General features: G+C 44.3%; 1 protein-coding gene across 5 annotated transcripts; it reads right to left on the reverse strand.

The window, feature by feature from the left end:
• Positions 1-42: 42 nt before the first annotated feature.
• FHIP1B (FHF complex subunit HOOK interacting protein 1B) lies at positions 43-23,391 on the reverse strand. 5 transcript variants are annotated; one of them, XM_069471112.1, is made up of 12 exons: positions 23,299-23,391; positions 13,610-13,937; positions 12,844-13,482; positions 12,335-12,493; positions 12,058-12,144; positions 11,683-11,850; positions 7,665-7,744; positions 7,295-7,458; positions 6,068-6,847; positions 3,449-3,627; positions 3,127-3,289; positions 43-612 (listed from the first exon to the last, which is right to left on the reverse strand). In XM_069471112.1, exons 2-12 carry the CDS (start codon positions 13,745-13,747, stop codon positions 251-253), a joined length of 2,919 nt encoding a protein of 972 aa, XP_069327213.1. In that variant the 5' UTR covers positions 13,748-13,937; positions 23,299-23,391; the 3' UTR covers positions 43-250. The 5 variants fall into 5 exon arrangements, with proteins under 5 accessions (XP_069327213.1, XP_069327210.1, XP_069327212.1 ...); XM_069471109.1 differs by having other exon boundaries at positions 7,253-7,458; XM_069471111.1 differs by having other exon boundaries at positions 23,310-23,371.
• Positions 23,392-27,493: the final 4,102 nt, after the last annotated feature.

The following is a 27,493-nucleotide window of genomic DNA, read 5'->3' on the forward strand; positions in this document are numbered from 1 at the left end:
TACCCCTAACTACCTCCCCATCTATGTACAACCATTTCTGGGGCCCCAGCCCCACTGAAAAAAGGTGGGAAAGAAAAATGAGCACAGAATAGAGATTTCCCTTTTATACATATTGCAACAAGTTTTCCATAAAACATTCATCTGAAATAAATTAAAAAGTCCTTTTGCCATTGCCTCCAAACATAAAAAGGAGCCTGTGCCCTAGCCCCAGCCCAGGCCACCCATGTCCCTGATTGTCCATGGAAGATAGTTAAGGATTGAGGGGCCCAAAGCCTGAGATGGGAGGCCCAGATCCCTCCTCTGAAGTATCCAACAAGAAAGGTGAGGTGACAGCATGGGCCTGGGAGATGGCCGCCAATTCCTTGAGAAACTCAGGGAAAATGACTGCACAGTAGACAGCATTCTTGACTCGAAGAGCCTCACCTTGGCGCTCAGGGGCCCCGCCCCGGGGGGCTAGAACTGGAGTTGAAGCCCCAGGGGAGCCCCCACCTAGGCCAAGTCCTGCTCCGTCTCGCCCAGGCTGAAGGACCAATTGTGCCGCCTGCCGGGCCCTGGTTGGACTGTGTGCATGCCGCAGGAGTAACTCCCCCAAGGATGGCCTCCGGCTCTTCACTGGGAATAAACAGGGGTATCATGAAGGTACTGGGATCAGGGAACAACATCCTTGGTCTGGGAAAGGAGATTCCCCCACCCCCTAGGTTCTTGGACTTCTTCACTAGGGTTCTGAGGAAATGGAAAAAAGAACAAAATGGACCAGAAATGAACCTCAGGTACCATTTCCTGTCCTGTCCCTAAAGATGACTCTGAGGACTAGCGTGGGGAGGGGTTCCTTCTCACTCTAACCAAAATGCTGCCTGCCCAGGTTTTTTCCCCTCTATCCAGCCTCCGCACCCAGCCAACCATCATCCTCAGTTTTAACCAGTCAACACTTCAGCCACTTCATTCTCAGCCAAGATCCCTTCCTTCTCCATACCCCTCACCCTCATAAATTCTCCTCTTTCCAGTCACTAGTCTACCACCACCAAGCTATTCTCCTCAGTCTACAACATGTCCTTACTTCATGCTTTCCATCACCCTTCTGAACTAGAAGCAACCACTTCCATCTTCCCGCCTATCTATAACACCTGAACCACATCCTCTGCTTCTTCAATACCCACAGGGGCTACATATGCAATAGTTCATGGCTATTTCACTTCTGTCACACTCCTTTGTCCCTCCAAGATCTGCTTTCCTGTACCACCACTCCACCATTCAGCAGTCCCTGTCCTATTACCACCAAAGCCTCCCTCCCACTGGTTGCAGCCAGACAACTTCAAGTCCACTTAGCCTGAGCCAGCTGAGCCATTTAAAACATTGTCCTCTCTCCTCTAATTTTCGGCCTAGATTCCTGGGTCTGGATCCATATCCACTACCTAGACTCTAGCTTCTAGATCATGATAACGGTTCCCATTCCCTACAGCTAATATTAGCCACAGAGATGCTATACAGATCTATTAAACCCAGCATTCAGAGCCCTTCACAATCAGGCTCACACTTCGATCTCTTCTCAAACTCTCCACAACCCTAACTAGCTTGTACATTCACACCTACCTTCTTGGAAGGCACTTTTCATGCTTCCACAGTTCCCTCTCCCTAAATTCTGGTCTATTTTTTTCATCCACCCTGGCTTAATTGTACTATCCTCACCTCTCTGGGAAACCTCATCGGATTTGCCTCCCACTGACTTCCTATTTTGCCCTTATCTCAACATACTTCAATAATTTCTTTCTGTTTTCTACCTCATACACTAATCTGTGAGCTTAAGGGCTTGGACTGTGTCTTATCTTCCCTTATGTCAGTGGCCCCAGTGCCAGAACTGTAGAAGCAAAAAATACTCCCAGTACTAGACCATGAGCAAATCATGCAAGGAACCTCTGGCTGGGTCTTCACAACTGTGCAATAACCCCTGTGGTACTCTCTTCCCAACCCACACATTTTTTTCCTTAAGTCTCCATTTCACCTCTGCTCTAATCTATACTCTCAGCATATCATTTTGCCTCCTATTTGGATTAGCAAATAAAGGATGTCATGAAATTCTAACTTTCCCCTCCACACTTGATAACTCCATTGGCACATGTCATTTCCTCCTTGCTCTCTTTTGCCTCAAAAGAAGAAAAAACAAAACGCCTTTTCCTGTCCAAAGTTAATCCTTTTCTGGTGCTCTAGATCCCATTACTTTCACCACCTCCAGGACCTTGCTCTCTCTGTTACTACATTCCTCTCCAGATTTTACATTCTTTGAAGGCAGGAATCACATCTTGTACCGCCCTGAATCCCCTGTATCAAAGACAATGCCCAGTACATATGGCAAGTGCTTAGATACTTGTTAAATGAAAGATCTTTCACAGCTATACTTAATTCTTCCTTCTTCCTTATACTCCCAACCACTCACCAAATTCTGCCAATATTTCCTTTCCATTTCTACCTCATCAATGCTTCCTTTCTATTTCCACTATTCTAATTCAAGCCTTTCTGGTAACATTTGCATTATGACAAAAGCCTCCTGACTACTCTTCCTGATTCCCTTTCTCCCTAGCTCCAATTCACCTGAACTAAAATACTCATCTCTCCACTTAAAGATTGAAGAACCTCCAGTGGTTTCTCAATGCCTAAAATATCACAACTTCTACCCAGCCCAACTTCCACTCTGAGAACCTTCTGCTCTGGCCAAATCTCTCCAGTTTAACCACCAACTGTTCCCCCACCTTTTAAATCCCCTGCTCCAACCAAATAGTCCAGGATGTCTTCTGACAAAAGAATAAAGACCTCCCACTCCTTTATCTACCTAAGTCCTACACTTCTCTCAAGGCCCATGTTAAATGCCATGTCCTTTACAAACTGTAACAATATCTCAACCTAGAGACTACTCTGTCCCCTTGTCTTTCCATAAATCCTAGAGCATTTTTTGCTGGTGACTGCTGATTTGGCTCCTAATAGACAGAATTATGTTCTACAAATAATAAGACTCAATCTTCTACAACTTTCCTAGCACAAAGTTTCAACCTTAATAACAGCTCAAATAACCTGGGCTAATAAACTATCTAGGGAGGGTGGGCAGAGGGGTGGTGGTGGTGGGATAGGCCTCACCTAGGGGATCGGAGCGGCGGGGGGCAGGTCCTGCTGCAGTGCCCTCAGCCCAGTCCAACTTGCCACGGGCAATGAGGTACTTCTTGGCTTTGGAGAGCAGTGCTGGGAAGTCCTCCTGGGAGGCTGCAAAGCTCTCAATCTTATTCTTCACAGAGCCCAGCACCTATGAAGCACAACTCCATGACATTTCTGGGTGGCTCTAGTCTGACACAGTCCTTTCTAGTCCCACTGGGCCTGTTCCCAGCCCACCCAGGGTCACTCCAGCTGCGGGCCTGGCCCACCATGGAGCCTGGACGCACCCATGCATGCATGCATCGCACACCTGCAGCAGGGACTTGACACTGGGCTGGAAGACCATGTTGGTGTTGAGCAGGAAAGAGCGGAGCAGGGGCTGGGGGTGACAGGCCAGCTGGGCCACCAGCCCCGTCAGCAGGAAGTTGACATAGACGGAGTTCTGCAGCATGTTCTCGAGTTTGGCAAAGAGCACAGCCATGAAGGGGCCTGGGAGGGGGTGGGCACAAGGATACAAGGCCTGAACACAATGCACATCGCACGCATTCCTCCCAAAAACAAGAGACGCCCCCCACACACACTAGATGAAAATTATTTAGGTATGTTTAAATATCCCATGACTAGCAATTCTGAAGGAAATAAGATGGCAGACACCATGTGGACCCTTAAGAGTCCAGATGCCAGCTTTACACACACTCAAGCCAAAGAGCCAGATCTTAGGTAGGCTCCGGTGTTACAAAGGTCTGGTTTCAAATTTCAGCTTAACCCTTTACTAGTTATGTTATTGGATAAATCAAAACTTTTCAAGCTTTAGTTTCCTACTTGGTAAAATAAGAAAATATACCTACCTTATAAGGTGATGAAGATGATCAAAGTGATATCAATATAAAACATTTAGCCTAATATCTAGCAAATTTTAAGTGTTCAATTATAACCATAAGCTACATATTTCTCACTTTTTTAAAAAACTTCACCCAAGAGGCACAACAGAAGAACAAATAGGCAGAGAAAGTGATTAAGACCAAAAAGAAGAATTAGGTTTCACATAAGACATAGAACACTAAAGCTGGTCAGAAAGAAAAAGAAAGTGTTACAACGACAAAGAAAGTGACTATGTGAGCCAGTTTTCAGGGGAGAAATCTTTGGGAGGCCAGAGAAGACATAGCTCTGTCTTTCAGAATCTGGGAACCAAGAAGATGGAACAGAATATAGAATAAAAGGATCACTTAGTTCAGGGGCAAAGAAAACTGATTCAGAACAGACTCTTAAGATAACAGAAGGGATTAATTAGCATTACCTACTGGGAGAACTGGCTTCAATTAAGCCAGATCGCCAGATCACCAGCACTAGGACTCTAGAACCACCATAGTGCTGATCAGGGGAAAGGGAGTGTATCTAAAAACTGTACTACAAATTGAGACAGATGAGAATGATGAAGAGCAGGAGGCAGTGAATTCTGAAAAAGATCCTAAAACATCGTGAACTCCAGCTGCACACGACTAGTGTTAGCTTCAAAACAACTCTAGTTTAACAAGGTCCTAAGATACTCCCTAACTTTGTCTTTCTATTCCTCTCATTTCCTGGGAGTTTCTTGCAAGAGACAATTCAAAAAGCTCAGACAAGTTTACAAAGAAGAAAAAGGACAGGAGCTGTAATTAATACTTCAAGACTGTGGTAAAACCTGCACATTACCTCCTAGTGGTATCAAGCAGGAAGGAGCACATCAGAGACTAGATAAACATTAAGATGTATTTTCCATAGTCTGCAAGAAGAGAGAGTTGGCATTACTCCAGAGCAGAAGCCTTGGTGCTGTGCCAGCAGGATGGCCAGCACATCCCAGGCACAGTCAGGACATGAACTGATCAAAGCATGACAACTTGACTACAAACTGAAAGGTGGGTGATTGCCTTGGTCAACTTATATCTGCCATGTACCCAGAGATGATAATCCTAGTGAAAAGCTACCACTTGCTGAGTTCTCACAATGTGCCAGCATTGTAGTAAGAAATTTCTATGCACCAATGGCAGAAATGGGATACTAACTTAAGTTATGCCTAATCCAAATACTGCAGTCTTAGCCTTAGCCTCTACACTGCTTCCCAGAGGTATGTTTTTGGTTTTTTTGGTTTTCCTGGAATGGGGTGTGGAATGAGGATTAGAGCCAGAAGAGGGCTAGGCTGGCCAACAAAGAGGATTTGGCCCAACCATTCAGATTGGGTCTAGCTCCAGGGACATTCCTGAAAGTCCAAAATAACTCAGCTGAAAAGCTTGAGGTCAAGCTCTGTCATTTGCCCTCAAAGAGGTATTTCACCCTACTACTAACCAAACCATAATTCTTTAAATAGTCTTACTGGGAGTCATGCCAACCAAGAAGGCACAAGGAGAGTGGACAGGAAAAACTTGAAATTGGGTCTTCCTTTGAAGAGGTAGGAAGGAAGCTGAGTAGAGGGGAAAGCACCAGAAGAGTTGACACTAGGCCATAGGAGAGCTGACAGAAGACTCAACACCCAGACAGATAAACTGGTGGGAAAAGCACGGAACAAAGGGTTCACAGGTGCTTCTCATACGGAATAGCACCTATATCTTCCAAACGGTTCAGAAATACTGTCGTGAGTCACCAAACACAGACTATCCTAATCACAAATCCCAAGACATGGCCAGACTAGGGGAACAGGAGGAACATGCACATAAGACATACAAGGCTCAGATCTAAGTCAATACTCAAACCAGCACAAGCATGAAAGACATATAGACAGACACAGGGACACAGTATGACATGACATGTATCTGGAAGTGACCCAAGCAGAATGGATGAGGGGTTAGGCAAGTACACAGAAATGACATGGCCAAAAAGTCTCAGAAACCAGCACAAACATGTTGCGAACATGCAAAGAGTACACAAAGGAGAAGGCCTAGGCTAAGTAGCTTACCAGTGAAGGGCTGGCTTGGCAGCTGGTTGAGAGTCCGCAAAGGGCTGCTGAGGAAGGGGCCAGGGGGCTCAGGGGGACAGGTGAAGCTCTCGTAGGCCTCCTCCTCCTCAAGAGGTAGTGGAGGCTCTAAGGCAGACTCTGAGCCAGCTCCCCCATTGCTCAATGCCACCTCCAGCTCCCGGAGCTCCTGCCCAAAGCCCTCTAGTCCTGCCATACCCTCAGAGATGCCCTCTAGCAGTTCCCCAGCTCCCTCCTGTGGCACCAGGCGAACCTTCTTGGCACCCTCATGCCATGGTCCTGGTACCCCATTGAGCTGGGGAGGGGGCAGGTGGCCAGGGCCCTCCCCTGTAACTCCAGCCAGCCCCCTACTCCCCAGCTCTTCCTCCTCTCCTTGCCCCACATTGTTCCTGTCCTCCTCAGGCAGCAGGCTGCGTTTCTTAGTCCGGGAGCCAAAAGGACTGGGCTCGGGAGGGGGCCGCTCGCCATCATAGGGGGCAGACCAGGTACGGCAGGCTCGGACACAGCGGTCCACACCACGGCGCGCCTCACGCAGATACTCCAGGTAATTGTCTTCCAGCTCACCAGGCTCCTCTGCAGGGCTAGGCCGTCGGCCAGGGCTGGAAGCTGGGGATGCAGCAAGACCTGGTGAGCGAGGGGCTGGGCCCGGGGACTCAGAGCCACCCAGGCTCTGCTGCCGCAGAAAGAGAGCCAGACGAGATGGTGTGGAGGGCCGGGTTACTGTCACCACAGAAGAGGAGTCAACACTTGGGCTTCCAGGGCCTACAGAGGAAAAAAATTTAAGAGGAATCAAGGAGACAAAGGTCCAGAAGGAGAGAGAAGATAACTAGGGAGACTAAGAGGGAAGGTAATGGGGAGGTAGAAATATGGAACCTGTTTAGACAGCTGATTCTCCAGCCTCCAGATTAACCTATCCTCATCCACCACCCCCTCTCACCACCACCACCACCAAAGAAACAATGGAAACAGGAAGAGTACAGGACTAGAGTGAAGAAGAGGAACAGCTCTGCCCAGAAGCCCCACTCTAACTTTCTTTGGTAAAGTTAAGGATCCTCCCTGCAAGACCCTAATCAACCTCCCTAAAGATAGAATGCCACTCATGGCCACCTTCCTCCCCTCACCCTAGCCCCACCTTCTTACTAGGCTCCCCCAGAATCCAGGCCATACCCGTGATGTCCTCCCTTCTCCCTGTCTCTCTGCTAGGCCCACCTCGTGCCCATGAGGCATGCTCTGGACGAGGTGGGCTGGGGGCACGGTGACGACAACAGCGTGGGATTAGGGAGAGAAACTTGTCAGCTGCTCGTCCATATAGGTCCACATCACGCACAGCTGGCTTCTGGCTCAGCATCACATGATTACATGGAACAAGATACCTGGGAAAGACAGCAGAAAGGGGACACAAGGTGAATCAGGAAGGAAGAAAGGGCCCGGGTGAAAATCAGGCCAACAGAACTGTACAGCTAAGCCAGGCTCCATGTGGCTCCTCATGAGCAACCCCAATACTGCCCATCACCCCAGCAATTCACAAGGCCCTGAGAGTTCCAAGTCAGCCATCCCTCAGCCCTGCCCCCACAGGTACCTGAGAACCAGCTGCAGCAGTACATCCTCACAGCTGAGGTTCAGAAGGGTCCTGAAGAGACTCAGAGAGACCATGCAGAGCTGGGCAAGTGGGGGAGAAAGGAGGGAATCACTATAAGGGTGCACAGTCCCCCAAGCTGTTCAACAAATAGGAACCCCACCCCCAACCCCAGCCCCAGGCCAAACTAGAGGAAGACATGTGCACCAGGCCTGGGCATTCAAGTATTAATTAGATGATCATATGATCTTTGTGGGCAAGACTTCACTACTCACAGATAGGAATGAACCGTGTGTCAGACCTAATGGATTTTTATCAACCGTACATATATCAGCACACTCTCTGGCTATATACACCTGTCAGCAGAGACTCTGGCAATACTTGAATGAACACCCATGAAAAGAGACACTAAAGAAATACTGTGAGTGGGTGAATGACTAACATGAGACAACAGCAACATAATTAAGTGAATGCCTGTCAGCAGGGTCTGTAGTAACAAAGTAACTGAATGCCTACCAACAAGAAACCAGAGGAAACCTGGAAGAATCCCAACTGGGAAGTGGGTGGGGCTGTGAACATGGAGTCTGAGTCACCTCTCTAATACCAGAATGTCTCTCAGAAGGTAGGATAAAGAAAAGCTCAAGGGCAGCTAACAGGAAAAGGAAAAAGGAGGTGGCTTCAGGGCAGGGGAAACCATTTGTTCTAGAAAAGGAAGAAGGGAAGTTCATCTCTGGCTAGGCAAAGAGAACAGACACATGTAAGCTCTCCCTCACTCCTCTAAATCCTTCATAGTACTTTCTCTATACTTCCCTTATGGCAAGTATATCAGACACCTTGAGCTCCCTGAAGACAACTAATGGGTCTTAGTCTAGGGTGCTACCTGCATAGTCTGGATGTTCATTATTTGGTAAATGACTGTGGGAGAATTAAAAGTCAACCACCTAAGTAGAATAGAGATAAAATAGCAGTACACATTTTGAACAGCATGGATGTTCAGGAGGCTATCTTAAATGACCACTTAACTAGCAATGAAAACACTGACTCACTGAAAAGTAGTATGGTAGGTAGAAAAGTATTCATATCCCAAAGATATTCATATCCTAATCTCCAGAACCTGTAAATATTTTACCTTATGTGGCAGAAAGGACTTTGCAGATGTGATTAAGATTATGGAATTTGGGATGAAGAGATTATCCTATATTATCTAGGTGGGCCCAATCAAATCACATGATTCCTTAAAAGCATAGACCCTTTTCCAGCTGGGTCAAAAAGAAGGAAGAGAAATTTAAAGCATCAGAGGGATTCAAACCATCATTGCTAGCTTCAAAGATAAAAGAGGAGACCAAGAGCCAAGGAATCTGGTTGCGCTAGAAGCTGGGAATGGTCTTCAGCTGACAGCAAGAAAAGAGAGGTATCAGTCCTACAAATGCAAGGAAATTAATTCTCTCAATAACACAAATAAGCAAGAAAACAGATCCTCCCCGAGAGCCTCCAGAAAGGAACAGAGTCCCCCCAGCACTTTGATTTTATCCTGGTGAGATCCATGTCAGACACATGACCTACATAACTATAAGATAATAAATCTGTTTTAAGCCACTAAGTTTGATAATTTTTATGACAGCAATAGGAGACTAAACACATTAAGTGAATACAGAATAATTCATTTCAAGGCACAAAAGACAGGCTATATGTAAGTTACAAAGTCAAGCCAAAGAATCAAGCTTGAAAGGACCAGACAGTGGGAAGAAAATCATCTGCATGTTTAATGTGGGCATCCTGACACTGGAAGAGATCTGGTTCCTTTAAGAACCAGAAACCAAGAAGAAACACCCAAGAACACAAAAGGCTCCTAAGACCAGGGGATCAAATGGGAGGGAGACTAATAGAAATAGGCACTAAGGACTAAAGATAATGAGGGAGAATCAAAAAAGTTAGGATGAAACAAAGATGAATAGAGCCAACGCAAGGGAGAAAAAAAAAAATCAAGCTCAAGAAGAAAATCAACTGTCTATACATGAACAGGACAATCCATAAGGCCAAACAGATATAAGACCATAATGAGAAATAAAACTTGTTGATATCTTTGTAAAATTAAAGCTTTGAAAACTATTCCCTCTTGGTTTATACCAATAAATCTTAACCTAAGGCATGTATCATAATTACTTTTTGGAACATTTTAAAAATGCACATGCCCTGAGCAAAGATTACAATTCAAGAGATCTAAGGTAGAACTTAGAATTTATTGTTGTATTAACAGTTCTTGTCATGTTCAAAGCTCCACAGATGATTCTGAAGTATATACCTGGTTTTGAAACACTGATCTAATCAGAGCCAGTCTGGAATATCTCTTTTATATCCTAATTTAGCTATTCAGAAACTGCACCTATCCAAAACATAGCTATCCAGGAACCTCACTGACCTAGAACCCTACTACCAGGTACATCAACTATCTAGAAGTTTTCTAGATATCAAAAAACCAGTGACCAAAGAACTTCTGTTTTAAAAACAAGGATCCGGCCGGGCGAGGTGGCTCACGCCTGTAATCCTAGCACTCTGGGAGGCCGAGGTGGGCGGATCGTTTGAGCTCAGGAGTTCGCGACCAGCCTGAGCAAGAGCGAGACCCCATCTCTACCAAAAATAGAAAGAAATTATATGGACAGCTAAAAATATATATAGAAAAAATTAGCCGGGCATGGTGGCGCATGCCTGTAGTCCCAGCTACTCGGGAGGCTGAGACAGGAGGATCGCTTGAGCTCAGGAGTTTGAGGTTGCTGTGAGCTAGGCTGACGCCACGGCACTCACTCTAGCCTGGGCAACAGAGTGAGACTCTGTCTCAAAAAAAAAAAAAAAAAAAAAAAAAAAAAAAACAAGGATCCAAGGAACTTCAACTATTTGTAATAAAGGAAGGAAATAAAAATGGTTCCAGAGCCAAAATAAATGCCATAAAGTCCATGGCTAAACTAATGCTTTATTCTCCTAGAAAGCCTTCAGCCCTTTATCACTTGGAAACTATTCACTCGCATTTCATATACATTTCTATTGATTAATATCCAAACTACTTACTGTGGTCTATCAGGCCAAGCATGATCTGAATCTTATCTACCTCTCTACTTCCATCTCATTCCCTCTCTACTTCCATCTCATTCCCTTCTCCCCCTTGCTCACTACACCACCAGTCACACTGGCCTTTCATTTCCTCAAGTACATTCAGCTCTTCCCCCATTTGATGTCCCTTGCATGCTGCTCTCTCTGCCTAAAATGTTCTTCCCCTTGAACTTCTTCACAACTTTTATGTCTCAGCTCAATGTCACTTCCTCAAAAAGGTCTTCCTTGACCACTTTTTGTTTTCTAACTCTGTTCTTTTCATAACACTAACCACAATTTGTAATTATTTTATTAATGTCTTCACTTGTCTACCTTCTCTATAGAGTAAGCTCCATAAAGTTAGCAACAAAGCCTACCCTGCTTATCAGTATATCCTCAGCACCAGCAAACAATATGGCACATAGTAAACATTCAATAAAGATGTTTAGGAGGAAGGAATGTAAGTAGGTGAGTGGATGAGTGCGCCAAGTTATAGTTCAGATGCAGCAAATCCAAACGAGAAAGAAAGTAAGCATATCAGTAGCCACTGGATCACCTATCAAAGCGGACACAAAATCTAAAGTGATCTCAAGTCACCCATAGCAGTCCACAGCGTGATAAACAGCTGAAATGAACCTCAGGCCAATGCTACGTCATAAATACAGCAGAGTGGCAAAACCTACAGTCATGAGGAACAGCCAAAGTCAGACAGAAAGGTAACTGTGTTCTAGATTCATGTATTATAACAGCAGGGGAGTAGATTAAAATCTGTACCCAAAATGGTTAAAAATTTAATGCTAGAAAGTAAATGCCACCTAATTTTGAAGTGATTGCTGGAGACAAAGGTCAAAGAAGGGTAGAAACATCCTTCTGGAACAAAGGTCAGAGAGAGAAGATGGCTCACCCAGGTAAGCCAAAACAGAGGTAAGGGCCATACCCGGGAGTTGCTGCCAATACGGGCAACGAGGGTGTCAAGGATGGTGTGGGTGTCATGCCGGTGTAACAACAGGAATCGCAGGAAGGTACGGAGCAAGGCAGGCTCTGAGATACTCCGTAGGAAAAGTTCCAGATAGGCGGTACTGGCGATCATCTCCTCCACAGAGGTCTGGATGAAGGGAGGGGAAAGTTCGGAAATTTAGGGCTTCCCTGCACATACACTGAGTCATTTTCCCAGGGTTCTAAGGAGGAATCAGGAGTAGACACGGAAAAAGGGAGCAGTTACCCCACCCACTGCCTCCCACATTGGTCCTGGCACTGAGATTACCACCCTGCAGCCTAGCCCCTGATCTGCCTTGCCACCCATGACTCTCACCTTGTGCAGGGCAGGGCCCATGACAGGCACCAGGAACCCATTATGGATATAATCAACCAGCTGCTTCTGCACCAGGGGGTGAGCCACCTGTAGGAGTGCAAGAAAGAAGGGGGAGCACTATAAAGAGACCACTGTCTGGAAGGGAGTAGAATGGTACAATATAGGTAGGTATCCTACCCACAAGATGGCAGAACAGCAGAACTCTAGGGAATGCACCCCCATGGCCCTTGGTCCTAGAATGACCAAGGGACAGACCTCCTGGGAATTCCAGTCCTACCTGAATGACTGCATTGCAGAACTCTAAGGAACTCATGAAGAGTGCAAGGGCTGGCACTCCCAGCCAGTCTTCCCGTCGCAGACAGTGCCAATCATCTCCCGGAACCTCAATCTTTCGAGGCAGTGAGGAGTACAGGGCACTAAGACCTGTGGCCAGCACCTAGGAAAGGTTACCAAAGGCTCAGAAAATATAAAAAGTGGGACAGAGGAACTATTAATCCAGAGTTTTGATGGGAATAGGGGTACGGGCTATTACCAAAGCAGGTATTTAACTACCCGATGTGCCAAAACCTAACCTACGAATATTGGCCCATAGAGAGCCTTAGTACCTGCCCTAACCATCTAAGCCCATGTGTCAACCCCACTCCAACTCCAAGGGGCTTCTTTCAAATCCAGGAAGTACTGGATTGGTACTGCCCTGGTAAATAGCCTCTCCACATCTCCTGGATAGGAAGGTGCTATCCAGTGTCTATATGCCATACCATACCCCCCATGCCAGGGGGTGCTAACCGGGCAGAAGTAAGAGTGATCCGCGATGTAGCGGCCCACTGTGGGGCTCCCAGCTGACAGAGCCATGAGCAGAAGTAGGGCATCACGGGCCTGCTGGCCCAGGGTGCCCTCTCGATGGACGAAAGGGACAAGGCGAGAAAAGAGGAGAAGACGGGGAGCAGCTCCAGGCTCAGGTGGTGGCTGCAGGAAGAACTCGAGCAATGAAGGTTCCCGGGCCACACACACACACAGCTGGCTGAGAAGCAGCACCAGGCCTTCATCCAGTGCTGGGCTACTGGGCACAGGACGGCCACAGGCATCTAGTAGGGTGAGCAGAGCCTCACGAACTGGACCATGCCTCAACAGTGGCTGGCGAGCTTCGCTCACTAGCATCTCAAATAGTTTCAGTTGCTCAGCCCGCCGTTCCTCGACCCCATCCCCAAGCTCATCCCACTGTAGCTGCCACGCCAACACACGAGTCAGCAGATCCTCGCGCAGAGCAAACTCCAATAGGGGCCCTGGGCTTGTGGGGGCTGAGGCAACTGCACGATCCTCTGCCAGCAGTGTCAACATCTGGTAAGTGTGGTTGCGCACAGCACTGAGATCATCTGCACCCCCAGGAGCTGCCCGAGGGCCCTGCCGCTCCAGGATTCGCACCACCTAAGGGAAAAAGACAGAAGATAGAAGGAATCTAAGTTGATAAGGTGACTAAATAGGATGGTGATAATACAGGTTAGGAGGACTCAGGTGGCCAGCAGACTGGGCTCTCTGGCAGACATTCTCCTACCTGGGACCAATGATTCTTGAAGACCATGAGGCAGGTCTCAGGATCAGCCGTGACAGGCGTCTGCAGACTGGCCCCTTGAGATACACGGTGCCCAGGGCCCCGGGAAGCCAGTCTGCTCAGCCAGTTCATCCTCTCCATGAGGCAGGCTGGGCAGGGCCAGCAGCCAGAGGACTACAATCTGAGGATTTGCCAGCTGGAGGCTTTCTCCACTTGTGTCTCCAGTCTGCTTCATCCGGTCTGTAGGAGCCAGTAGCTGGTCATGGAGCCAGAGGTTACACCAGGCTGGATGGCAAGCCCAGAAGTCACTGTCCAGTCCAGACTTGCAAATCTAATTCAAAGAGAGAGAATGGAAGAGATAAACAGAAGCTCACTTCTCTCCATTCCCTAGCAGGAAGAATTCAGAACTATCACTCTGCTAAAAACTTCACGCGTGCACACACACACACACACACACACAGTCAGCACCTGACATGTCTAAATGTTTAGACATGAAACAGAACCCATGATTTCTGCCACCAAACCTGTTATTCCCCCAACCTTCTCCATCTCAATAAATGATACCAACATTCTCCTACATGCTCAGGCCAAAAGCCTGGGCATCATCCTTGTTTCTTCTTTTCCTTACTTCCAATAGCCAGTTCATTGGCAAACCCTATCATCTCTATGCCCAAAACATGTCTCACTATTGCAATAGCTTCCAATATGGTCCCCATGCTTCCACTCTTGCATCCCTGTGCATTCAGTCTCCACACAACAACCACAGTGATATTTTTAAAACCTAAATTATATTATCTCTCCTCTGTTGAATACCCTCCAATAATTTCCTATCACACTAGTATTAATAATAATCTAAAATTCTTACCTGGGCCTTTAGGAGCCTAAATAATCTAATCTGTATAACCTCCTACCATTCTCCTCCTCCCTCATACTTTAGTCACAGAGGCCTTCTTGAATACTTTTTGATCCCTCTGCCTTGAATGTTCCCCTGCTCTCACATTGCTGTCATTACTCAGTTCTTTTCCAAACACCATCTTCTCAGAGAGGCTTTAAGAATTCTATCTAAATAGCACATCTTCCCATCTTACTCTATAGCTTCCTAACCCTTTCTTCTTAGCAGTTTTCAAAATCTAAAATTATACATTGGTTTATTCATTTGTCTATCTTCCCAACTAAAAGGTAAGCTATTTGAGGGCAGGGTTTGTCTGTCTTATTTACTACTCTATTCCATGCTAGAGCAGTACCTAGGGACTCAGTAAGTATTTGCTGAACGTATAAATGCTTAAGTGAGTAAATGAAAGGAAGAATAAACAAACACAATCAAGAAACCCAGTCCTGATCTGACTCCAACCTTCTGGGATGACTGAGGAACAAATTTGTTTCTTCCTATCACATGTCCCTCCCTAGAAACCTACCCAGTAGCCTCTGGGAGATGGGCAAATAGACCCTTAAGTGACTGAATATGCTTAAGGGGTAGAATTCAGAGCCAATCAAAAGAGTAGAGCTATTTTCATTCTAACAAGGAACACATGCACACATTCCCATATACACATATAGTACCTACTCCTGTCAGATGCATTCAAAACTCATTCCCAGGGATATGATAAGACACCCTCACAAGAGAAAGGATAATAGTACCAGAAGAGCTGGCTCTTGGCCCAGACCATGACCCATAGTTTCTTCACCATCATAGCCATTACCCCCTTATCAGTACAGTCCTTTACAAGCATAAAACCTTGAGAGGAAAGGTGTGGTTTCATTGACCTTCCTCTTTATATACTCAACAAAGGCTAAAGGAACCCAGAGACCTGGCACAAGCCCCACATTTTACCCTAAAGTTATATTAACCAATATCCCCTTTCATTCAGATACTCTCTCTCACAATTATCAGCTCATAACTAAAAGCAGGTAGCAACTATGCTTAAGGAAGCCTTCTGTAGGATGGGTGACAGTCTTATTAAAGGGGAATGGGGTAGTCCTAAAGAGCAGGCAAGGCTTTCTCATTTAATAATTCAATGTACATCCATACTGACAAAGAACTGGGCACAATGTTAAGTAACCCTGGAAATTCACAGAAGGCTAAAAACAGTTGAGGGAGCATAAACATAAACTCCAATAAATATTGTAAATAGAGGTATTTACGAAAGTGGCATGGGGGCATGAAGGAAAGGAACTAACTCTGCCTAGGGCACTGTAAAAGGATTCCAAAGAGGTAATATCTTTGGAACAGATAGATCTTTGGTAGATCTTTAATGAGATACCAGTTACATAGAGAGCAGAGGGAAAGGCTTTCTTCATATTAAAAACAGTATAAACAAAAATATGGCACTGTGAAAGAACATGACAAATTTAAAGAACAGTTGCAAATTCAGTGTGGCTTAATCACAGACTATTCAGAGACACGAGGTCTGATATTGAGTTGAAGAGTAAATACGGGTGAAGGTTATAAACATCATTGAATATCGTGCTAAAGAGTTTGGGTCTTATCTATTGACACGCTGGAGACAAAGGTTTTTAAACAAGGAAATGACAAGATCAGATTTGTCATTAAAAATATGTTGGATAGTAGTATAAGGTGGAGCACAGAGAGACAGATGGCAGCGGACAATTTATAAGAAGCTGTTTCAATAATTCATATTAAAAAGTAATGGCATGAACTAAGGTAATAAGAGCAATATTAGAAAAGATAAATCTGAGATTCACCTCTATCTTAACATGTTCCATGTAATACTGAAATTATTTATATCTGTAACGTCTCTGCCAATAAATAGCAAGCGCCTTGACATAAGACCTATTCATTCTTCTTTGAAATCCCAGTGCCAACATAGTACCTGTACTCAAAAATCCTATGGAACTGAATGCTGAATTAATAACAATTATAGCAGCTAACATATACTGAGCACTTACTACATGCCAGACTCCCTTCTAAGAACTATTAATACATGAAGTAGCTCATTGAAACCTCATAAAACCCTACAAGTATTATTAGCCATATTTTATACATGAGGAAATCAAAGCCCAGAGAGGTTAAATAAATTGCCCAACCTGAGCTAGCTGGTTAAGTGAAAGGCTGGATGCAAATTTAAATCTAGAGGCAGAAAATCTGCCTCTAGATTTAAATTAATCACAAAGTAAAAGTACAAGACTTGGCAAATGAATGGGTATGAAAGAAGACCATAATGGGAAGTATAGGAGACTCAGTAAAACATAATGCCATTAACAGACTACAAACATTTAACTCAGGGAATTGTGTTTTAGAAAAGAAGATGAATATAGTTTTGGACATGTTAAGTTTTGCAACACCTACAGGATATTCTTAATGTCCAGAAAGCAAGCAAAAATATCATATTTGAGCTCAAGAGTGAAATCAAGAGTAGAAATATAAATGCAATAGTTACCTTTGCTCATAGGTACTATGAAGCTATGGAAGTAAATAGAATTATCTAAGAGATCAGCAGATCATGAAAGGAGTTAAGAGTAAAATCCAGGAGAAAACCAGGATTTAAGAAAGCAAAGGAGAAGGAGTCTCTAAGAAAGACTGTGAAAGTAGCCAGAAAGGGAAAGAGAAATCCAAGAAATAATGATGATCTAGATATCAAAGAAAGGAAGTTTCAAGAAACTGAAGGTTGCCCACAGTGTATAGCTCTATAGAAAGTTCAAGTAGAATGAAGACTGAAAATGGTCCAATGGTTTCAGCAATCAAGTTTTTGATAAACTTAAGAAAGCAGTTAGTTAAAGAATAAATAGGATTCAAAGAAGTGTAAGACACACTTTCAGAAAGTCAGAGATATAAGAAAGGATAAAACAAGGCAATAGCTTAAAGAAGCTGGAAAGCTGGGATAGTGGGAGTCAAGAGAAAGAGTTATTATTATTTGTTTTTGTTTTGTTTTAGGATGAGGAGCCTAAAGGATGTTTGTCAAGTGAGAAAAGAAGTCTGAAGAAAGTGACACGTTATAAATAAATAAGATAGGGATAACTGACAGAAAAATCAGGTATCGTCGGAGAAAAAGAGGTATACCACTTTCTCTTAGAAAGCAGGAAAACAGCAATAAACAAAGGATGGGTACCACTTCAGGTAAATCTGAAAGTGAAGAAAGAGGGAAACTGACATCTATCACCACTCCCACCCCACCTTCGCTTCCTCACTTACTCAGGTGAGTGGAGGTAGGGAAAAAAGGAGTGAAAAGGCAGTAGAACCCAGAATGGATGTTCAGTCTTTCACACATGGTTTCCTATAAACCATCAAACACAGTCCCAGGAACTAGCAGCTATCAGCAGCAGGGATGCTGTGGAAAAAGCACTTGTCCATCTGCCTAACTACTTACAGTCCCAAGTAGGCATGGAAAGCCAACAGTTGAGAAAAGTGGTAAGAACTGTCCCCTGTTACTAGTCCTTCTTACTGTTATTAGCCCTGGGAAACTGCACCATCCCTTGTCGGTTTCTTTAAACCCTGCCCATACCTTTGTAAATATAGTCCCTTTATTAAACTCTTCTCAAACCCAGCTTTAGCCATCTACAAACTGCAAAGAGTCTGACTGATAAAAGAGTATTATTGTCTACAGAACACTTTTCTCAATCACATCCCATTTGAAGACTGAAAACAAATAGAGACTCTATGGTCAAACAAGAATAATACAAAATAGTAGGTAAAGCTTGAGCTTTGGAGTACCTCAGAGGTTTGAATCTCAGTCTATCATTTTCCACTTGTGTGACCTTAAATAAATCACTTCAAACATCTGAGCCACAGTTTCTTCATCTATAAATTTCTGATGAAATAAATATTGCTAGTTTTAAGAATAAAGTAGCACTCTAGGCATAAAGCAGGTTCTCTATAAATTACATGTTCTTTTCCTCCTTCCCTCTGCTGATCCTGTTTGACTCAGGTACCCATATCTCTGATTGAGAGAAGAGATATAAACTGCTCTGATGTGTCTAACCTCGCTGTCTCACATACATACCTCAGTGAGCTGAAGAAAGGCCAAGCACACAGTTTCAGCAAATGAAGGCTTTAAGATATCTAAAACTAAACTGCCTCCAGCTTCTGGAACTCAATTCCAAACATTAACAAACTGCCTCCACCTTTCAATATACCTGGAGTGCCCATTACTACCCTACTGCTTGACCAACAAAGGGCACTGCTCATAGACCCAAGGAAAACTGGCCTCTAGAACCTTTTCTCACCATCTCCCCCATCCCTTTTCGAAGACCTCAAAGAGAAGAGCTACACTGGAATCAGCACCTCAAAACTCAAAAGCCAACACTTAATCTGGGCCCTGCTCACATACTGCAAAAACATAAAAGAAGGCTATAGCTTAGTGTTCCTGTCATCTACTTAGACTTTCTGAAAAGTTCAGAACAAGACAAAGAAGGTAGAATCACCTTTTATGGTGCCCTTTCCTCCTATAGCAAAGTTCAAAAAAAAGTAGACCCCTTCTCTTCCCAGATTTACCTTCAGGCTCAGTCACAAGGAAAAAAGGGGAAGAAGGAGCTGATTTCTCAAACTCACAAATGGCCAAGGTCAGGCACTTACCTTAGGGTCTAGAATACAGCCTTACAGGTACACACAGCAAGGTATTGTCAACCAACCTCAGAACAACAGACACAGGACAGGAAGTGCCTCAGCCTCACTTATGAACCTTTGCCCCGGGAGAGGCAAAGAGAAGGAAGGAGGTGGGGGCAGAGATATATCTGCAACAACACCTACATTAGACAGGGAGAAACCAAAATGACCTTCCAAGAACAGGTCAGTAAAGTCCTGAGGTTGATCTCTCCTTACAGTGGCCCTTCCTAGGCAAGAAGACTGATGTATGGATGAGCTGTTACGCTAAATATAAAAGTAGAAAGACCTGGTTAAAACCTCATAGGGATACAAAAGGGGAAAAAAAAAAAAAAAAAAAAAAGACCACCTAATAGGAGCCTACCAATCTAGAGCTCAGCTTACACATATCCTCCCTGGGTTTCCATTCCTCAGACAAAAGGGATATCAGGGTATAGTCCCAACTCACTCCCACCCTTTCCCCCATTACTACCTCTGCTTCTTGCAGCGATCTCCTTCTCTGACTCCAGTGAGCCCTTACAATTCAAAAAGTGAACCTCTAGCACACAGTGACTCCCCTTTACAACAGTGAATCCTCATGTCACACAGAGTTATCTCTACCCCTGTTGTGTGAGGGTGACAAAGAAGATGTCAAAGAGGAGGTAAAACTGAACCAGATCCTAAAGGATAAGGAAAGTTCACTGTGCAGAGAAGAAAAGGCATTCTTAGCAGAGGAAGCAGCTACTACAAAGATTTCAAGCCTCAAAAAAGTAACATGTTTTTAGGGAACTGTGAACAATTTATTCAAGCTAGAACACAGAGTAGGGAGACACAGGAGATGAGGCCGGAGAGGTGAGTTGAGGCCAAATGATGCCCTATTAAGGAATTTGGAAGTTGTCCTACAGGACATAAAGAGCCAAAAGTTTTTAAGCAGAGTTCTACGATCAGATTTGTATTTTTAGAAAGATCATTCTAGGGATAGACTAGAAAAGAGCAAGTTTTAAGATAAGACACTGTTAAAAAATAAATCAGATGAGATAAGGAGGAGCTAAACTGAAGCTTTGACAGTGAAGATCTGCCAATGGAGATAAAGAGAAGAGAGATAACACAGAAGGAAACGTTTTAGGATTTTAGTGACTGATTGAATGCAGGGGGGTGAAGGAGCAGAAAGAAGGAAAGAGAACATTGAAATCCTTGCCTGGAAAGAGATGGGGAATATGGGTACAAAAGCAGATTGTGGGGTAAAGAAAATGAGTTCTGTTTTTGATGTATTAATTTTGAGATACCTGTGGAGATATACAGTAGATCAATGGATACATATGTTTGGAACAGAGGGAGAGACTGAAACTAGATCCAGAGAAGTAATCACCTCATTATGATATATTTTTCTATTAATATTTCACATTCTCTCCCTAAATTGAAATTATCTTTTCATGTGTCTATCACTCTCAACCAGACTGAATATTCCTTGAGACCTCAGGGCCATGTTTTATTTATCTTGTTATCCCATAAAATGTGAGCTTAACAAGGGCAGACTATATGCTCAATAACTATTTGCTGAATGAATAAATGAATGAATATATGAATAAATTAATTTGCTCTTCCACAACTTAACAAAGTGCCTGACACACAACAGATATGGAATAAATGGTTGGCACAGACTCCTAAACATGTTTCTACCTCTACATCCTCATCTTCATCTGTTTCACCCACTCAGACCTACCACTCAGCTACATGTCATTTTTCAAAATCCATTACATGTAAGGCACTACTATTTCAACAAAGAGTTTGGCAAACAACAGCAAAGAATAAGCTTACCAAATCCAGTGCTTTCTCCAATATAATGAAGAATTTGGACAGTCCCTAACAACTTTCTGACATTTGACTTGATTCATCCTATCACTATCATGATGTAATCCACTATCAGGATGTGATCCAAGTATTAGGTGTAACTGTTCCAATGTTATTGCCATAGTATAAAACATAACCCTCATCCGTATGTCACCCTCTAAGTCCCTCAGTCTCCTTTAAAAATCGACCGGTTACAAATTATAAAAAAATGTTCCTACATCACTTTTACTCTGTTACAAATCTTCTTTCCCCAAGTCACTCTCCCTCTCAGGGAACCAAATTTTGGGTCCAGCTTTGACATTTTATCCCTATGTGACCTCTGGCTTCTGAACTGGATTCCTCAACTATAAAATGAGAATTCCTGTTTTTGCCTACAAGATATCTACGTAAATTCAGTAACATCTGAAATTGCTATGCAGAGCATGAATGCTGTTCAGATGTCAGAAATTATACAGAATTACTGTGCAAATGTAGGCTTCCTCAACCTAATACAACAGCCACACCATCACCACTCTAAATTTCTGGAGTTCATTAACCAGTAGAAATAATTTTTTTAATTTAAAAATTAAAATAGGTTGTCATTTTTTATTTTGGAAAATAAGACCATTTTTTAAAAACTCACTATCTCCTGTCACCATTATTTCATCAGTGAAAGAACACTTCAACACCAAAAGAATAGGAATGATAATCTCAGAATAAATTTATCTTCAAGAAAAATTCACTAGGCTGTCTTTATTTCTCTCCTTCCACCTTGGATGGATGAAAACTTTATCATGGACCAGGTTCTTGGCTGTGTTTAGGAACCACTACTCTAAACTCTGAATTATACATGTAGATCCTATAGGGTTCTGACTGTCTGGCAGGCTGCCAAGGGTTCCACCAGTATGAAGACCTGTTTGCCCTCCAGAGAGAAGCAATGAAAACATACCACAGGATACAATAGTTGGTTCTGAGGATGAGTTTCTGGAATAGAATGGATAATGAGGCTGCCTAATTCTCAGGGAATGGTCTGGATAAGAAAGGCTTAACTCTTCCTGAGTTTAGAAAGTGTCAAGATGTCTCAGCTCTACCGTGTGAACATGGCCATTACCACTGAGTGCCAATCTAACTTTCCAGAATTTTCAAAATTTTCATGTGCATATGAGTTGGTGGGGAGAAGGGGATCTGTACAATGCCAATAAAGTGAACCCAATTACAGGATGTGGAGGGAGGGATGATTGTGAAGGGATAGGAAAAAACTTTGAGGATGAGCAGAAATGCTCAGTATCTTGAGAGTGATGGTTTCACCACACACGTACATTTTAGATATGAACAGTTTACTGTACATAAATTTACCTCAATAAAGTAGTTTTTCAAAAAAACTATAAGAAAAAGAGAGTAAGGCCATCTTGGTGGGAGCCAAAATACAGTGCTGTATGTGACTAATCATGTGACCTCCATGAAAGTAGAATTAGCAACTGAAAGTGGTCAATCCAATCAAAGACCCACAGTTCAGCACAGGTCAGTAGCAGCAGTGGAGGAAGGCTGTCCAGAAGCAGACGGAGAGAAAACAAAAATAAGGAGTCATAGCCAAAAACCTTCATGAGAGGGCCCACCTTCAAGTATGCAGTCCAAAGGAGGAACTCGAGGGAACTGGGGTTCCAGTGATTACTCTGAAGACTGCGCGTCAAATACGATTTTCATCACCGTAGTTATTATACTATCGCCCATGAAGTCTTCACTGTTTTGTACTACAAAATATGTGGAGTTCATACGAGCAAGGGAGTCAAGCGCACAACACTTCCAGCCAAGCTGCCCTGCTTAGTCTAAAACTGCACTAGGCAGGACAGGCCATGGAAGGAGGCCTCGGAACCAACCTCTCACCCTTACCCAAGTCTCACAATCCTCACTCCCTACTCTCATGCCCTGCCTTCAGCTCTCTCACCAATTCGTCATCACCCCGCAGGTTCTCGCCTTCGCCTTTACTCTTCCCCTCCTCACACAGACCTTAACCCCTCAGTCTGCTCGTAGGGGTGTCCCTCACCCCTGCCCTCGGTAGCCCCAGTCCCTTAGTACACCGTGTTCAGGAGTCCCTTCAACTTGGCCCCTCAGAAGGCATCCTAGTCCCTCATATAACCAGCCTCGTACTTGTCCACTCACCTCTAGGCTCTCATCCTGCTCCGCTACCTTAGACACTCACAACCTGCCCCTCACCACCTGCCAGCCCCTCACCCTGTTCCCTCACAACAAGTCACCAAACCCAATGCCGTCATTTCCCAGTCCCTCATCCCGCCATGCGCCTCTCCGGCCCTCTGGCCGTGAGTACCGTTCACTCACAGAACGCCGACCCTGGCCAGGCCCGGTCGTAGCAGCGCTGCTAGGTGAGTTCAGGCCGCCGCCATCGCTCCTCAGGCGCACCAGCCGCGCCCCGCCCCGCGCCACACGCAGCCCGCACCCCAGCGCACCACACGTAACCGCCCAGCGACGCACGACTAGGCAATGGCGTACCAGCTCATTGGTTGGGCCTGTCCAAAACTGGAGCGTCGGCGCTTGTTTCCTGGCAACGGTCGAGCGAAGGGGCGGGGTCGTGACGCCATTCCGAGGGAGGAGTACCGCCTCTCCCCTAGGTTCCGCCCCTTCGTGCTGTAAACCCCGCCCCTCAGAAGGACTCCGGCGTGTCATAGGGGAAGACCTCTGGGGAGGAGGAGGCCCGCGGGGGCCGGGTGGAGCCTGGGAAGGAAAGGTCGAACCAGAGGGCAGAAGGCGGGACCGAAGGAGGGACGGGACACTTAGAGGAAAGACCAGAAGGGCGGGGCTTAGGAGAGAGAGACGGGAACGGAAGAAACACTAGAGCGAAGGGGCGGGACCACGGCTCCTGGGCGGTGCTTAGAGTGGAAGAGTGGGCCTGGAAGGGGCTGGGCTAGTACGAAAGGGTGGGTCTGAGGGGAGGAGTCAGCAGAAGTCCGGAGGGGAGGGCCTGTAAAAAAGCCGAGCCCTAAAGAGGGCTGACTACAATCAGGTTCATTTTTTACGCACCTTCGCGCATGGCTGGAACTTTAATACCCTAGCGGTGACCACTCCGGGCTCCCGTAACACCTATGTGCTGTGTTGCTTTTGTGACCCACTGGGAATTATCTCAGAAAAAGTGCCTACATGTCAGGCTGTATTCTAGATTAGTTAGAACCAGTCTCTGTCATTCAGGACTTCAGCCTTTTAACCAGACACAGACAATTGCAACGTAGTGTGATAAGTTCTATCGTAGGAGAGCCATCTAGAAGCAGCACTTGGCATGATTTGAGGATATAGAGAATGAGGGGAAGGAAAAGCAAAGGGGTTTAAGGGAAGAATTCCAGGAGGAGCTGAGTCTTGGGAATCAAGCAAAAGTAAGATAAACTAAGAGAAATGGAAGTTTTGGATAAGGTCTGTAGTTTAAAGTATTGTATCAGTGTTGAATACATGTTTTTGATCATTGTGCTGTGGTTGTATAAAATGATAACATTAGGGGAACATGGATAAGGAGTTTACAAGAACTCTCTATTATTTTTGCAACTTTTCTGTAAGCCTCAAATTAGTTCAAAATAAAAAGTATTTAAAAAGAAATAGAAGTTTCAGCCCAAAGGATCAGCATATACCAAGGCAAGGAATAATCGACAACATGGAGGAGTGTTCTGGGAAGTGCAATAAGTACATTGTATCTGAAGCCTAGGGAACATGCAGAGGAAACATTGTGAGATGAGGCTGAAGTGTATAGACAGGCATCAGGTACTAGAGAGCTTTGTAAACATGTTAAGGTATTTAGATTTTCTCCTTGGGATGATAGAGAGCCATAAAGAATTTTATACATGGCCAGATGATAGTGAGGGGGCCTTTGCAAAAGGCCAGACAAGAGCGGATAAGGCCCAAAGTAGAGTAGTAAAAATGCAGAGAGGTAGACATGTGGACATTAGAAGGTAGGTCACTAGGGCTTGATAATTGGGTGAATATGAAAGAAAAATAAAGAGGAAGGATTAAAAATTGATTCTTAGCTTATATACATTTGAAAACAGGCAAAACTAAACTATGCCATTAGAAGTCAGGATAGTGATTATCCTTGGAAAATCATTGACTGGAAGTGGGCAGAGTGGGGCTCCTGAGGCACTAGGAAGTTGTTTCTTGATCTGAGTGCTAGTTGCGTAGGTATGTTGACTTTGTGAAAATTTATCAAGCTATATGCTTAGGAAATGTGCACCTTTTTATATATTTGTTTGTTCTGGTTACTGTGCTGTGTACCAAAGCACCCCAAACTTAGTGTCACAAAACAATAGCCATTTTTTATGCTCAAAGAATCTGAAAATTCGTAGAAGACATAGCAGGAATGGCTTGTCTCTATTCCATGATGTCTGTGGCCTCATCTAGGAACCTTGAACACCTGGAAGTGACTTGAGGCTGATGGCTGGAACCATATGGAGGCTTCTCCAGTCACATGTCTAGTGCCTGAGCTGGGACAACTCAAAGGCTGAACTCAGCCAAGAACTGTCAAACAGAGCTTCTCAAAATGTGGTGACTAGGTTCCAAGAAGGAGCAACCTGAGAGGGAGCTACCAGACAACAAGCATGTCAAGAGAACCAGAAGGAAGCTGCATGGCTTTTTATGATCTAGCCTTAGAAGTCACACAACATCACTCCTGCTATACTCTGCTGGTTGAAACAGTCACAAAGTAGCAGTGTCAAAGAATTTGTGCCCATTTTTTTAAAACTGCCACAATGTTATACAATAACACTAATAAACACTGGTCCAAGGTTTTTGGATAAAAGGACAGAGATAGGAATTACAAGAGAAAAATTAGGTAAGGGAATATGATGAGCTCAGTTATAGACACAGTGAGTTGAAGGTGACTGTGGGATGTCCAAGTGGGGATATCCAGGAAGCAGTTAGCAATGTAGGTAACTGCAGCTCAGGGAAGTTCTTGGGAGCCATTAGATGGGAAATGAAGTCCTGTGGATGACCAAGATCAACCAGAAAGAGTTAGGAGGATGGAAAAAGAGGAAAGCCTAGAAAAAAGTCCTTAAAAACACTACAGAGAAGGGATGGGCAGAGGATCTTATGAAAGAGACTAAGAAGAAATAAATAGAAGACCAAAAAAATATGGCATTACAAAGGATTTTATTCATTTTGTTGCATTATTTTGAATATTATATTTTAATTTTAATAAAGTTATAATATTTTTTAAAAAGAAATTATGGCATCATAGAACAACACAAATCTGATCCTCTCACTTAATTGTGCAAAACACTTCACAGATTCTCCATTGTCTTTGGGTAAAATCCAAGTTTTATAACATGGCTGACAAAACTCTTCTTGAGCTGGCCTCTGTCTATCATCCAGTCTCATCTCTCACCACTGCCCACCTAGCTCCTCTAAAATAAGCCAAATGATGTTCCCCTAGTCACCCCTACTTCTTGATGTCTCTATGCCTTTGCATATTCTGTGCATTCTGCCTCTACTGTTCTTCACTTTCCCATCTCTATACCTAACTCTTATTCATCCTATAGAACCCAGGCTCAGTTGGGAACTCTTCCCATGTACTGTAATAGCTCTCTGTGTATCCACCTAATAGAATACTCATCAGTACCCTGGCAACAACTGCCCCTGTGTAATTTCCTGATGTGTAAATTATCTGTCTACCTATTTCCCCTACCAGACTGTGAGCTTCTAGAGGGCAGGGAGTGTGTCTCATTCACCTTTAATCCTCAGGACTTAGCACAATATTGGCCTGGCATATAGTGGGTGTTCTGGTTTTGACTTATTGACTGAGAACGATGATAATAGGCAAAGGTACATCAGGTTAAGGGAGAATTTATAGGGTTTTTGTTTGTTTTGGTATGGAATATATTAAATCACGTACACAGAAAGGGAAAACCTGAAAGAGGTTGAGGAGCCATAAAACACATAGAATACCTGGTGGTATCAGGTACTAGAGGTAACAAGAAGGGACAAGGACAAAAGCACCATAGGATGGCCCCCATCACACCATCCAGCAGGAAAGAGGGAAGGCAGACATGGATGTAGATAAGAGTAGGATACAGTTAAGGATGTAGATAATGAAAACAGAGCTTATGTCTGATGTGGGAGGCATCTCTGTCCCTAGAGACTACTTTAGCACCTGACATAGATAAGCCATTCAGTAAATAGTTGTTAAATAAATAAATAATGAGGCCCATGCAGAGAACTCTCACAATGTAAAACAGAGTGAGTGTCTGAGCCTACACTAAAATTCAGGTTCCCCTGGACTAGAGGACCCTATGTAACTCAGTTTGGGGTGCAGGGAGGGGAGGAAGAAGGCAGAAACAAGGTCCAGGCTTCGCTCTGAGGCATGCACCTCCCTACCTTCTCCAGGGACCTCATTAGAGGTGTTTAGCTGGGCAGGTGTAAGCACAGGCCCTGGGAGACAGGGCAGGATACAGGAGCTACACTGTCTCCACCCCTTCAGTAGCTGCTAGCCCTGGCTGTGTTGCTAAGAGCATCAAAGACAAAGAAGTCAC

The sequence above is a fragment of the Eulemur rufifrons genome, chromosome 6, assembly GCF_041146395.1.
Source record: "Eulemur rufifrons isolate Redbay chromosome 6, OSU_ERuf_1, whole genome shotgun sequence".
NCBI lineage: Eukaryota > Metazoa > Chordata > Mammalia > Primates > Lemuridae > Eulemur > Eulemur rufifrons.